Here is a 15667-nt window from a genome sequence, read left to right as displayed (position 1 = left end):
AGGTTCTCTACCCTTGAACCACCACTGCTTGTTGTGTCTAATGAACACAAGTAAAGATCAACACCTCGTGTGAACGGCGTTCTAACGATATCGTATTGTCTAGCAGGATTTCGAGACCAACGTTAGCTAGCCCTTGATGCTAATAGTCAAGCTAACCCAGATAGTATATAGGTAAATGTTATCGCCGGCGGCAGCGAATTACTAAAAATGCTCGTTTTAAATTTTTCTCTCGGGAGAGGGTCGAAGTACCGTGACAAGAGACGTTACACCATCTCTGGTGGTGAAAAAAAAAGGCGTATACAAATGCTATACTCCAACTTTTTGGACACCGTAATGTCCAGCTTTCATTCTGCCGGGTTAGAGGGGGCTCGGCCAACACAGTCGTGTCGTGACGCTCCGGCATGACCAACTAGTTGGGTGAATTTTGTGTGGATGCGGGCGGAGGAGAGGGAGGAGGAAGGCAGGCGGGAGGCTGGGCCAGCCAGTGGAATGCTACGTGTCTTGGAGGCCCTTTTTAAAGCCCCCCTCGTCGCCTTTGGTGACCGGAGCCAAAAAAAAAAAGTTAACGACGACCGATTGCAGCACCATCCCGGGCCCCGTGAGTCAAGCGCAGCGAGTCCGGTGTCCAGCGGCTTCTCCCTCGTCGGAAATGTCCGGAGTGAAGAAGCCTCGTACGGTAAGAGCCAGAGCGAGTCACCCGCAAGTTGTCATGAAACTCACGGAGGAGGTCTGTCAAATCACATCAATTTTATTTTTCAGCGGTATAACTTTGAAGTTTGTCGTCGATTTACCACCACTTCATTAGGTACACCTGCAGAAGCAAACGCGATCCAATACAAGAGTCTGCTTTTGACGATGGCTTAATTCAAGATGTATAAATATAACAGTCTGTTCGTCTGCTTGATTCAGGGTTCTTCCCCACTGACGAAAACAACCACAAAAGGAGCATAATATTTAATCACAAATGAGCCGCAAGACCAAATATGAATATACAGCCCTTGTATAGGCTGGCATTACATTTGCCAAGTATACCTAGTCTGTGGGACTTAGTCAGTGTAAATTTCCAACTAAAGATATTGTTACCTCCAAAAAGTGTATTTTACTTTGATTTAAATGGATTAAAATATTTTATTGAACACCGTAGATCCTCTGTACTATTGGATGTTATGTTGAGTGCTTATGTTGACTGTGAATGGGGGTCTTGTTGTTGTTGCCATGAATTCATGTCAGTATGCCCTATTCATAAGGTGGGATGAGAAAGAGGCCACTGTTGAGTTGAACACACTCGGGCATCAGATGCTGCTCAAGACAGCTTTGGCGAACACGGTGGCGATCACCTAAGATGAGTTGCAGTGGAAAAAAAAAGTTTTTTGTGACATGTACAAGGAGGGTCAAAAGGCATGGCTCAATGATTTTTTTTTTCTAAAAGATGACTGAGAAAATAATTTATGAATATCCTTTTCTTTGCATTTAGAATATCAAATAAAATGCTGGACGGTGGAGCAACACACATTTTTGACGAGTCTATAGCTACCCCCCAGCCATTCCTTAGAGTCGACTAAAATTATGGCCGTAGGTGTCCATACCGGACAGATTTATATGGAATGTTAGCATTTTGTGTATTCTGCAGCAGTACTTAATGTCTTAGCGAGGGCACAAAAAATGGTAATTATGGTCCTTTAATAATTTTACAGCCAAACAAGTTTACGAATTGTACCACACAACTGTATTTGGTTTTCATTTGTTTGACTTATATGACCTCAAGGTTTGTTTCATATAAATATTGACTGCAAATATGTAGTCGGATACTGTATGTAAAATGTCAACACAGGCAAAAAAAATAGCTGTTTAGTTCCCCAATTTTAAATACTTTATTCACAATAACAAGACGAGTCAAAGTAGGCATTCCAATTTATTAATAAAGATATGAAAAATATTAAAATCCAATAGTATCTAAAGAACTTAAAGATGTAAAAGAAATATTAAACACGTCTATACACGTCTTTTTTTCCTTTTTTTATGTACAGCAGTAAACATCTGGACCGCTAGGTACAATGCAGTTATAATTATCCTTACAAGTTTATTCGATCCACGTTTTTTGTTAAGAGCACACCGGAAGAGAAAAGTTCACTCGTGTACCTCAACATGAAGATAAAATTCTGCTTTCAAGGATCCAGTAAAGCACACGGTAATGCTTAAATGAAGGAATGACAGAGCGGCTTGGGAAGCTACAAAGGGGCACCACAGTCAAGGCTTCATTCAGTACAGTAGTGCACATTTGCAGAATCCCTGCAGGTGGAGGTAAGACTCGATACAAGGTGGCGACTTGTGAACCCCATTGCTGCCACATCAGCTCTGGCCTTGCAGGCAGCACACAGGACACATTGTACAGTCAGGCTACTCACCTCCGCCACCACCGCCATTCCTTCCATGCCTCTCACCCTCGCCACCTCCCCTCAGCAAGTCAATACAGCCCCTTTCATAAAACATCCTGGTCCATGTCGGCACTTGGGACCTTGAGCGTACTACTTTGACTCACTGTCATCTCAACTGGGGGGGAGACCAAGAGTGGTGCCTTTTTCAAAGCAGCTGGAAAGTGGAGAAAGGGTTAGAATTTTACAACCACATTGGACAGGCAGCGCAACACAGTATTGGGATGTGGCCCAATCCACATAATCAGTGTAGAGAGAGGGCCAAAGCAAAGTATCAATTTGACGATGATGAGTTTGTGACTGGATATCCAAAAGGGGAAGATATTTCTTGAGTTAGAGTTCAAATTAACTCCCGTCCGAGACTTTGATTGGTTGTTTTCTCCAAGTATTCGAGAAGAGCAAACATTTTCCATCATGTCTTGGGAATGACATGTTTGAGTCACATCCTTTTCTTGAGGGGGAAAAAAAAAATGAAATGATGCAACAGCCACGAGCGACTACTCCGGCTCCAAACATTAAGGAGTGTCTGGGGAGAAATCAAATGATCAATTCACTCAGAATAAACAAAGCGTCAGATGAGCTTATCAAAACCGTCAGCCCAAAAATGCTCAGCATTGTTGCGTCATGTTTTATTTCACAATTTTATAATGGGCTTTGGAGGACTCTAAATATAAAAAAAAGCTTCCCCACCTGCGTTGTAAAGTCAAGCTACACAGACATGTTTATGACATCTGCCCTGTGGTACTGTATTTGAATGGCCTGCTCTGCTACTGTATGCATTGAACATCTGTGTACACTAGACAAACAAAAGACACCTAAAAATGTTCATCAATCAATGTCCAGCCACATGTTGTGTCAACAGAATTAAGACTAGGTAAAGAAGGTGGAGCAGGACACGATAGTTTGCATAGTCATTTTTTTGTCAAATTTGTCTGCCCATGTGTCAATGTCATCGCATTGAATAACTGAGCTTTTTAGACAGAAGGTGACATGTTATCAAATTATCAAGATACATAAGATGCCTCAGTCAAATTGTGCAATTCTGTCTTCAACGAGAAGTGAACAGCTCGAGGCGACGCTTCTGTTTTCTTGTCCTCTGTCACAGAACCTCAACAGGTCTACCAATGTGGTCTACCAGGCCCACCATGTCAGTCGCAGCAAGAGGGGACAGGTTGTGGGAACCAGGGGAGGGTTCCGAGGGTGCACCATTTGGCTCACAGGTAAATCACATCATCCATTATCAGAACGGCTTATCCTCATATCGTTTTTATTTTTTTAATAACGCTTGTAAACAACGGCATACTGGTTGATGACGAACGATGAAAATAGCTTGTTGTGTTTGGGGTAGCACCGGCAGATACAAAGGTTGCACTTTACTGGGAGCCAAATCTCCATCATTGGGGTTGTGGAAAACCCTCATGTATGTGCAAAATGTATTGTTGCATTCTGTTAAATAATTTAGCAAAACAGAATGGCTAGCCACGTCATGTGCCAGTTACAGCCAGTGTCTCACTTGGGATTAATTTCCCTTACGTAACGGATGAGCAGACAGAGAGGAAAAAGAGAAGCGGCAGTAAAACAGGCTAAAATCCAGATGCGGGCAAGAGATGAGCTGCGTACTAGTTGTGGTTTAACCAAATGTGAGCGTGTAGGAATAAGTCTCATCTATAATATTCAAGACCATAGGACTTGGAACTATTATTTGGCATTCCTTCCTCTTCCTACCAGGTTTGTCTGGGGCTGGAAAAACTACCATCAGTTTTGCCCTGGAAGAGTTCCTGGTATCCCATGCCATCCCTTGCTACTCCCTGGACGGCGACAACATTCGTCACGGCCTGAACAAGAATCTGGGCTTCTCAGCCACGGACCGCGAGGAGAATATCCGTCGCATCGCTGAGGTGGCTCGACTGTTTGCGGACGCCGGACTTGTTTGCATCACCAGTTTCATCTCCCCCTTTACCAAGGTCAGTGTGTGAGGTCAACTTGAATAAAATAATACCTCATCTCAGAAGATGTATCATTCTTGGCAAGAGAGTGATTTTCGGACGCTGTCTCGGAATCACTGCGCTACTGTGAATGTATCTGGTAAACGTCTGTACCGCAACACACCCAAAGGACAGACGTGGTATCTGCAAAGCTGACATTTACAGTGGAGTTTACAGTCCAGTGAGAATATTCTGGGGCAAAAACCACGCAACTAATAATTTTTTAAAAAACTACACAGCCTGTGTGCTAGTCTTACAATATAAGATAAGATAAGATATCCTTTATTTGTCCCACACTGGGGAAATTTACAGCCTCCAGCAGCAAGAATGTGGGTAGAAAGAAGAAAAACAAACAGACACCGTTCAATTAAGTGCAATATAAATACAAAAAGGATAAATCGCAGTGCTATTTACAATTGTTTTTCACATCATGTAATTATTATTATTGATGTGAGACCTATAATTAAATATTACTGTAAATTTATTACGTATACATCTTGACTTATGTAGCGCTTTCACTACAGCTGCAGCCGTAACGAAGCACTTTCGAGAACATTTAACATAACGTAACAATAATCCAACAGAACACATAACATGGAGAGGAATGCAATCGAAACAACTATTCCTACGTACGCCTTGTTGTTTGAAGCGGTTCATTATTATTATTATTATTATTATTGTAGATGAAGTCGAGCGAATCAAAGTCTCCTTTCGCCAGTGGTTCAGAGGGCGTCATGATCACGGCACGCATGACTTCTTGCAAGTCTGCAACAAGTGTCAAAATCACAGAGACAGGATGTGATAGTAAAAATACAATATCAAGACTGTATTTATTTGTGCAGTTCATAATCCAATCCCAAAATTAAATAAATATTCGTCAACGTTGTTTCAAAAACGCATATGTCCAAATAAAGGGCTGGTAGTTTCTGCAGCTCAGTGTTTTAATACTTCAAACAACTCTCAGTGACGTCAAATGCCATTTCCACAAATACTTTTTTCTTCCTGCTGTAATAATGGCTCACTTGACTAAATAAGCCCACCACGCCTTAACTACATTGCATTCCCAAATTATTTCACAAATTAGCCGATTGAAGTGACTGTCAGAATAATTTTTGAACTATTTGAATATAATTTGAATGTGTTTGAACAAGCGTCCAAATATTAATAGCATTTTTTTTAACAATAAAATATATATTACGCCCACAGTTTCAAAACATTTTACACATCGCAAAGAACTGAAAACAGTTATTTGTTGCATTGATTACTGAAATCTAAAGCCCTTTCATCGTTGACTTTTTTTATACTGCAACAGTTGCTGAGTTGAAAAGACTATTTAGGAAAATCAGAAAGACATATCAATGATCTAATTTAGATTCCATTGTTACACCCCCCACCCCCATGCCTTTAATAAATCACTTTTACCACGACATCCGATGCCACCGTGTTTCTCTTTTGCAAGGCCCGCTGTGTGTGGAGCAGATGTGGTATCTGTAAAGCGGACGTAAACGTTTTGCTGAGCATACGCGTTATTATTGTCCCCACAGGATCGTAACGAGGCCAGGAAAATCCACGCGAGCGCCGGGCTACCATTTTTTGAGGTGTTTATCCACGCTCCCTTAGAGGTGTGCGAGAGCAGAGATGTAAAAGGACTCTACAAAAAGGCCCGGGCTGGCGAGATTAAAGGTTGCGTTTCACGCTGTTTAACTACTTGCAACGCACATGTCCCCACCCTGCCCTCCTCAATCATCATGCAAGACGAATAATGTAGCGCTTCCAGTGTTGTCACAGCATTTATTTTCCGCTATTTCATTGGCAGGTTTCACAGGAATCGACTCGGACTACGAGCGCCCCGAGGCGCCGGAGTTGCTGCTGAAAACCGGAGAGCTTTCCGTGAATGAGTGCCTGGAACATGTGCTGGAGATGCTCCGCGAGCAGGTGAGTGTGACAAGTCGTCACGTTGCGTCGTTTGTCACAGGCACGTTTACAAGGACGGATCAGTTTTCGCCTGTTTGACTTAGGAATGGGACAACGGGAAGGGTGGTTTGACAAATATGCACAAGGTTGAATTTGCGTCATGTACAACTGCGTGTGCAAATATCCTGGGCCTAATTGTGATAAACGCACACATCGCGAAAGACGAAGCAACAGACACATGGGTGCATTGCTAAATAAATCTCCAGGAATATGTCAGCCGGCGTGCGTCACAGGACAGTTTCCAAGATGTTGTTGCCACATATCTGATGTGACTTTGTGGCTAACTGAAATGACTGCATACATCATCACTGTAAATCATCAGGTCACGTGTGATTTTATCCGTGTGGAGATTTTTCTTTCGGTTTGAAATTTGAAGTTGTAGTCATGAAAAACAAATGTTGCCTTTGTAACCTGCAGTGGGGCATCTGGATTTTAACTCATGACTTGGAAGGAGGGCTCAGCAATTCATCAAACTCAAATCGGCATCACATAAAGAGCAATTTTCAAATTGAAAAGCCTGCCACCTCTTCTGCTTAATTTCAGCTGGTCGGCATGCTTTTTTTTTTTTTTTTTTTTTTTTTAATGTCCAGTATTATGTATAATTATTTATTTTTTAATGTATTTTCTGGATAGGTTCAGTGCAATCGACATGTTTGCAGTGCTTATCAGTTTCATGAAACAAGAAAAGTTCTAGAGATAACGCCAAACCCTATTTTTTACGTTATTGTTGTATCTGACTTGTGATATACTTTTAGGCCGGAATTTTGTGAAGTCGCCGTTATCATTTAAAAGACAGTTTGTCAACGTGTTTAGTTAATTAACAGCTCTAATGGAAATAGATAAAAACAAAAAAGCTGTAAATAAAACTGCCTTGCACAGTAGTATTTATACAAGTTGCTTAAATTGTTTCATGGTGCAAAAAAAGAAAAAACAATCAGTTAGAGAGACACCTGCTGGTCATTTGAAGAATCGTGTTTTGACGTTATCTTTTATCATGGTGTGTCCTCAAGAATACATATTATGGTACGGTACATTTATTGTCTTAAAATATATTACTCACAAATTTTTAGGGATATTTGTCTTTTGGACATGACCTAACATGCACTACAATATAACCTTGATAGGTATTTTGTTTGATCTTCTCTAAGAAAGAGCTGAACAGAAAAATTCAAGAAAAAGTTTTTAAGGAGGTTCACTTATATGCCTTTCGGTACCTCTTCCAGTCACTCTGTCTCTATTGCAACCTGCGGATGACAGCTTAGCTTCAAAATGTGGACATGGTGATGAAGAAGACTCAAATGGCAATTGTAATTGACCCAGGAAAATGTTATAGCCGATTTATGCATCGAACACTTTTGCCACTCAGCCGCATGTTAGAGAAGATCAAATTAAAGTCGCCTGTAAAGGTGAAAGGGCATTTTCGGTTCAACCTCAAAGCGGATTTCAGGCTACATTAAAAAATAAGGCCAGGAGACTGGTTCTGTCGGCAGCCTAAGTAGCCACGGTGGTGAACTCGGCTCCAAAGAGAGAGCTCTCTGAATGGATGTGTTTTTTTTCCTCCCCAAAAAACGAGTGTTTACGTTTTGAAAAGCAAATACGATCACCCCACGCCATTCAATATCTCACTTTATTCCTGTCTTTTCATGTAGAACATCGTGCCGGGTGAGATCATGGAGGACGCCAACGAACTATTTGTACCGGAAAACTTTGTGGATCACGCCGTGGCCAATGCGAGCACGTTGCCTACCATAAGCATCACCAAGGTAACCCGTCTCTCCGCTGCCCATTTTGGCCTCATTTATCAAGCCGCACAGCAGATGGCGGAGATGTTTTGAGAATCCCTGAAGTATTCGCCCCTGGTTATGTCGGTGACATTCAAACTAAGGCTACGTTTACACTAAATTTGGATGCCAGTACATTCGCTTCCAGACAGTCACGTTCTGACGGAGTTTCGCACGCTCAGTCAAGGCTTTCTGCGGATAAAACGTGGACGCCGGGCAGCTTTGAAGCTACTCTCTCACATGATCTGGCTCCATTGTTTCGCACCACTGTGTCAGTTACAAAAATGATGACATTCAGATGATGGGGCAATTATGTAATAATACGATGAGTATGGTTTCTCCTGTATTTCTACTCATCTTTATCATGTTTTTGTTTTGTTTTTTCTTATGACAGTTGGACTTGCAATGGGTGCAGGTTTTGGCCGAGGGCTGGGCCAGTCCTTTAAAAGGTTTCATGAGAGAACGAGAGTTCCTTCAGGTCTTGCACTTTGGTAGCCTCTTGGACGGTGAGAGTCTCCACTGTCATGTCATCTTTATTCGTATCCTGCCGCGACATTACCTGTGGCAAAAAGTCCAAGTATTTATTCCATAGCCTTGATATCCGATAGCTTAAGGTCGACGTACAAATACACTCAATGCGTTTTTCTCCACTGCTTCTTTCCACTCCTGTCACATTTCTACACACTAGCTATCAAAGAAATCGAATACATTCGCAATCGGCGTTCCACACTTCCCTCAATTCGGAACATAATTGACTTACATTTCCTCACACTTTACTTCATTGACTGACATCACTTAGTCTGCTTCCATCTCAGGCGGCGCCATCAACATGTCCGTCCCCATCGTCCTGCCAGTCAGCACCGAGACCAAGCAGGAGCTGGACGGCTGCGCGGCCGTCGCACTGGAATACGGGGGATCCCGGGTGGCCATTTTGCGGAACCCGGAGTTTTATGAACATCGCAAGGAGGAACGCTGCGCCCGACAGTGGGGAACCACGTGTCCGCAACACCCTTATATCAAGGTGTCTCTTCCCTTCCCACAATTCCACATTTTCCATGAAAAAAAAAATGTCATCCTGTATTTACCTCCTCCTTCCTGATTTCTCAGCTAGTTAGTTCTAACTGTTCCACGTTTTTGCCAAATCTTCAACATCAACAAAATTGACAGTTACCGTCTCCTTCCTTTCTTGACTGCTTCATTAGTTGTACATAAAGCCATTGATGTACATTATCGGCGTGTTGATTTTAAAGACGTTTGTGTCCAAAAACCGGACGTAAAGATGAGGAGGGCCTTGGGGGGGTACTTATAGCCAACTGACACGTCCAACTTGCGTGCAGATGGTTATGGAGGGAGGTGACTGGCTGGCCGGTGGTGACCTGGAGCTGCTCGAACCCATCAAATGGAACGACGGCCTGGACCAGTACCGCTTTACTCCGCGGGAGCTCAAGCAGAAGTTCAAAGACATGAAAGCAGGTGCGAAAATACAAACACGTGTCTTGTTGTCACTGAAGAAGTCACCTCTGAGGCATTTTAGAATGTGCCTTTTTTTTTTTCTTTCAGAAGAAAGATAGCAAGGAGCAGGCGCGAATATAAATTGGTAAATTGTGAGAGCATGGTGATGTTTGTTCTATCGAGTGATCGCACACTTTGGACTGCGTATGATGTTTGCGGTGTAAGCATGATTGGTAAAAGTCAAATCCACGCATGAGCACAGTATGGAAAGCCATTTGAGCATCTGCTCAATATCCTTCATAACCAGCTTAAGGTCCCGTGTACTAGTATGCTTTTCCCCCTCACTCGTAAGAAAACTCAGTGCACTGTTAGGATATCGGATAAATACTAGGAGGACTTTTAGCTGTTTCAGAATTGATTCCATCCCCTTGAAATCCATCTTAAGGTCCATTCACTAATTTCATACCATGATGAAGGTGGTTTGAGCATTGATGCAATATCGTTGACATGCATCCTAAGGCCCATGTAGGTGATACTGTTTTGTTTTTTCCACTACTAATATCAATTTTGACCTACTAGTATGCCATTAAACCTTCCAAGCAAACTACTCTGCTGCACTAGTAACACTTATAGTAGATTTGTGTCTCGCATTAGTAGCCTCCTGGGGGCACTAAAATGCCCACTAGTAGCATGTAGTTGTTTTGCTAGTATCTTAAAATGGATTTCAAGGATCTCAAAGTGCTTTCCACTCTTGACGGCGTAACCTAAACCTCAATCGCCAACTTCGTGGTGTTTTGTCTTCCCTCAGACGCGGTATTTGCATTCCAACTGCGCAACCCGGTCCACAACGGCCACGCTCTGCTGATGCAGGACACCAAGCGGCGTCTGCTGGAGCGCGGCTACAAAAACCCCGTCCTCCTGCTGCACCCGCTCGGCGGCTGGACCAAAGATGACGACGTGCCCCTACCCTGGCGCATGAAGCAGCACGCCGCCGTATTGGAGGAGGGCGTCCTGGACCCGGCCAGCACCATTGTGGCCATCTTCCCTTCGCCCATGATGTACGCCGGACCTACCGAGGCAAGGAATAGTTAACTTGCAGAGTACTCGCACTCTGTGCTTATGTCTTAGTACAGATACTTGTGTAAATTCTGAGAACATGGAGGGTGGGGGGGACAAGTTGAAGTTCATTCCGGCTAACTTTCACTGCTTACACCAACAACATGGCTGCGAACAGAGAGAAGCTGGTTTACAAAAGCAGTCACTATTACAATCTAGGGCTTGGAAAAAGCAATTGACTCAGTCGGATGAGTTGACCACAAAATTAGGTGGACACAAAATGTTTGCACCAAAGGTCCGCAGGCACGATGTCACAGCATCCAAACAGGAAATGGAACCTCCAGTGTGCTCCAATACAAGTACCGTACTCGTAACCCTTTCGCAGTCTGTTAGCACCCTCTTGTGTTGGCGGGTGTAAATCCATCTGCAATATTCCATGAAATAAAACCGTTTCTAAAAAGATTTAATTCTGACAGCAACTATTGCCAATTTAGTGATTATGTTGCCGGAGCAACTTTTCCAAGCCCTTTAGTGACTATTTTCAAAAAAGTGACTTCCAAGTTTTAATTCCTCTTCAGAAACTGAAATGAAGGAGTGGAATCATTTTCACTGTGTTTTCCGCATAACAAAAAAAGAAAAGTGGAAGGAAATCGCAGTCAGTTGCGCTGAACTTTTTTAAAAAACCGTATCTATTTATAGTTTGTTGCAAAAGCTGAGATTTATCAATGTTGGATACCTGTGACCTGATGGGGTCTGTTTCGACAAAGTAGCGTGAGTGATGTTAAATTGTCGAACAATTAAAGGGGCCATATCATGCAAAATCAACTTTTAGGAGCTTTTGGCCTTGTTAAAATGCTTATTAATCACAAAATAACTCCACCTCCAAAGTGCCGTTTTCCTCCATTCACCCATTCCTGCTCTCTAAGCATCAGCCACTCCCAGTCGAAGAAAACGACTGGGTCCTCTCTTTTCTCCATTGTAAAGTGAGCAGCCGTCACCTTCCTGCCTCTACAGACCAAACACACACACACACACACACACACACTTTCCCGAATAGCTAGTGGGATGCCCAGGAAGCAGTATCCATGAAAGAGGTGCGATGAGCGGTCACCTCGGCCAAGGCATCAGCCTCCCGGGCTGGAGCTCCGCTGCTCTGAAATTTTTCCACTTCCGTGCGAGCTTGTGTATCCGATGAAGGCGGCCTCTCCTCGCCGGCTGGAGTTTCCCTCTTTCAATTTTTTTTTCGTAGTCAATACACGGCCACTTGCTTCAAGCAGCCAGCAGGACGCTCGACAATGATACCTGGGAAAGCGGCGCTGTGAGCGGCCACCTCAACCTCATTAGTTTTTTCTATTAGCGAAGGAAGGAAAACAAATCTATAAAACTTGCATTTTGTGAAAAAATATCTACAATTTTACGTAATGCCATATCGCCTATTCCGAGTCTGTAAATATGACTGAATATTAACGCCTCCTTTAGGTGCAGTGGCACTGCAGGGCCCGCATGATCGCAGGAGCCAACTTCTACATCGTCGGCCGAGACCCTGCGGGGATACCCCACCCAGAGACCAAGAAGGACCTTTATGAACCCACGCACGGTGGCAAAGTGCTCACCATGGCGCCGGGCCTCACCTCGGTTGAGATCATCCCCTTCAGGGTGGCTGCCTACAACAAGTCCAAGAAAGCCATGGACTTTTTCGACCCAGAGCGGTGAGCCAAGAAATGACCTGTTGAGGATGGAAAGCTGGTCGGGAACATCAAATCCAGATTAATGTCAATGTACCAGTGCGTGCTTTGTCCTCACTAGTACGACAACTTTGGCATACTACTGTAGTTGGATAACTACAAGTTACTAGTGATGCCAAGTTGTGCAGTAGTTGTCAACGGCATGCTACTTGTACTACCAGTGACTTGAGGTTCCTTAACTTCATATTTTTTAAGTCGACGCAAATGTGACTAAAGTCAAGTTGACGTTAACTAGTCAACTGTTATGTTACTGGAATTTTTAAATGCAGCGGCTGAATTAAAAAATAAATAAAATACGGGAGGAGGGAATGCTGAAGACAGTTACTGGTATATAACTTTGACACAGCACAGCCAAACAGGGAATTCTGTCCCAAGCTTAATATCATTGTCGACTACTCAAGTCGACTAGTCCCTAGCTAGTATCATTTTAAAAAAAATATACTAGTTAACATCTAGCACGTCACTAGTCGTCCTAGTACAGTTTATGCTCTTCATTTTGTCATATTTCTCTTGACTGCTTTACTTCCGATATGCGTAGGTGGATGGTGGGGGTTTTTTTCTTTTTTTTTTCATATATCAGCCTCCATGTGTTGCCATGTGAATCTAATCTTCCTGCGGCCTTCAGAATTCGTAGTGCTGGAAGATAAAAATAAACTATTAGTAATGTGACAATTTCTTTAACCCGTCAGAGTTCACATTCGCCTCACAGAGCCAGCTAACATCTTCCACTTCTGATTGGTTGCTCAAACCAATGATTCTTACTCCGAACTCGGACTAGCAAAACACATCTGTAGCGATCAATGTATTTAATAATCCGCATCTCTGGTGAGAATGATGTCTTTGATGTTTTTGTCATGTTATTAGACCAATATTGATTGTGAACCCTACCAGATGAGGTACAGTGTGCTGTTTTATTGTGCTTTTGTGTTTTGGTATCCACACACTGTAGGGCCAACTCTTTGGCTATAACGTTGTATATACTGTTATCTCCTGTTGACTCAATGTTTTTATTTTATTTTTGTGGACCAGAATCATACATGTGTCCTCAATTCCAGCAATTATTTTTCTTAGCCCGCCAGCAGACATGTGATCTGCACATAGATCAACTTTGCTTATGTAGCACATGTTATTTTTGCCGACGTACTCCCACTTATAACCATCATATCTCCTCTCCGATCTCACCGTAACCTGACCTTGCCTCTGTCTCCCCCCACCCCCTCCGTATTTCTCTTCCTATTAGTCACGCCGACTTTGAGTTCATCTCCGGAACCAAGATGAGAAACTTAGCACGCAGCGGAGAGAACCCACCGGACGGCTTCATGGCCCCCAAGGCCTGGAAGGTGCTGGTGGAGTACTACAACTCGCTGCAAAAGGACCAGTAAACCAGCACGACACGACTCTACTACTGCAAGACAATGACGGTCATTCTCAGATGGTGTGTTGAATTTTAAGGACCAGTACAAGAAGTAAAGAGACTTTGTAACTCGTGTGGGTGTTGGGAAACTCTTTGCCAAATCAAAGTACTTTTTCAATAACTGATGTGGATTCCTTTTAAACTTTCTCCAATTCATCATTCCATTGTGCAATTGAACTCTCTTGCCAATTTAGTCGGCTGGAGTCCAACTCTTTCAAGATAAAATATTTGGAACTTGCTCAGTACATATGGAAGATTATTTAGTCTACCCTAATAAAATGGCGAGTGGTCACGAATCCATATATGCCATGTATTTTTATACAGAAGTAACATAAGAACCTAATCTATTTTTAACTTTGAACCCTACTATATTTTATTTCCTATCCGAAGGCTACGTGGGGAAACTTCATGTAACACATTTTAAGTTTATTTGTAATCATTGAATGAAATGTCATCTTCACCAGCTAAAGTGCCTAAGTTTATATTAAATTAGCGCTAATGTGTCCTGTCTCAGTACAATACAGCGTACGTACAACTTCAAAGTGCCTTTTCCCTCAACTTGATGCGTATAGACCTTTTCACAATGATGTCAACACATAGGCAGTCTTACAATCTTCTCTGTATAACAATTTATTATAGATTCTTGACATCTGGTGGTGCAACAACCCCCCAAAAACCCAACTAAATTGTGTCATTGTTTCGATTGAAGTCACTGGTGGTCACTCGCTCCTCTGCCACCCAGAAGTACCCCCGAGGCACCTATTGTTTACCAACATTGTGAAAAAGTCTCCCCTGGTACTCAGAATGTCTTCGGGGATGTATGTGTTGCTGTAAAAGTGGGCATTCAAATGTTTGCCAGATGAGGAGGAAGAAGATGTGAATGTAAAATGCAGTAATAAATCAACCTAATTGGTATTATGAATCATTCTTTCAAACCTATATTATATTGCGTTTCCTCACATTTAAACGTCCCGGATTTGAACGTTGTTATTAGATGTGAATTGGATTTTAGTGCAGAAAAAGTTAGAAGCACAACGCCGCCCTCTGTTGGCCTAAACTGCTTCGGGCACTAAAAATGCTCATAAATTGAGACTCCTGAGGGTCCTCGGTTTACGATGTCATTTCGCGTGGCAGAAGAAAATGTTGTCATACGTCAATTACGGCACTGTTAATGGTATGTGTTAAATATTTTTACTTTATAAATCCAAATATTTGCTCTAAGTATGACTAGTAATAGACCACGTCGCGCTCCTACTTAACGTCCGGTTGTCCGCTCTCGTAAAAAATATTTTTGTCACACGTGGAAGATGTGTCACACAATATTTTTAAGTGTTCACGAAGTTGAATGTCACAAGATATCACATTTTCATTTTTAAAAATGATTGTCGTTTTTATTTTTTCAACAATATGGTGTTTGCTGCTTTAACCAGTACTACCGTAACACCTGAATTTTCTCTCTTCGAATCAGTAAAGGATTATCGTTTCCAAAATTTTCAAGATGCAGTATTTATTTAAATAGCACTCTCATACTTACGACTATTTGCTTTTACAGCAGCAACGCCGAGCTGAGATTTATACTGCTTCACATATGTTGACCTAGAAGCAGTAGTTCTCAGAGTGCTCTCTCTTCTGGTATGCGAAAGAATCTCAAGTATCATTCAGCTGTATTTAACTTTTAATTTCAACATGTGTTTTGATAAAACTATGTACGCATTTTTTCTTTTAAAATACAGTTGCAATCCCAATGAAGTAATTAATGTCATATATTTTTTTCCTCGGTTTAATCGCAAATGTTCAAACTGCATAACGTTACGGTGCCTTGCGATAG

General features: G+C 42.4%; 1 protein-coding gene across 1 annotated transcript; it reads left to right on the top strand.

The window, feature by feature from the left end:
• The first annotated feature begins 461 nt into the window (after positions 1–461).
• On the top strand, positions 462–14754 carry LOC147198953 (bifunctional 3'-phosphoadenosine 5'-phosphosulfate synthase 2-like). The gene is made up of 12 exons (XM_086121632.1): positions 462–676; positions 3538–3652; positions 4161–4396; positions 5962–6100; positions 6234–6352; positions 8041–8154; positions 8567–8678; positions 8988–9193; positions 9510–9645; positions 10433–10701; positions 12160–12389; positions 13666–14754. Exons 1-12 carry the CDS (start codon positions 650–652, stop codon positions 13805–13807), a joined length of 1845 nt encoding a protein of 614 aa, XP_085977758.1. The 5' UTR covers positions 462–649; the 3' UTR covers positions 13808–14754.
• Positions 14755–15667: the final 913 nt, after the last annotated feature.

The sequence above is a fragment of the Hippocampus guttulatus genome, chromosome 10 (genome assembly GCF_054856545.1).
Source record: "Hippocampus guttulatus isolate MCC_2025c chromosome 10, RoL_Hgut_1.0, whole genome shotgun sequence".
NCBI classification, from domain to species: domain Eukaryota; kingdom Metazoa; phylum Chordata; class Actinopteri; order Syngnathiformes; family Syngnathidae; genus Hippocampus; species Hippocampus guttulatus.
Note: the sequence above shows the minus strand (reverse complement) of the source record. Positions and strands in the feature narration are given on the sequence as shown.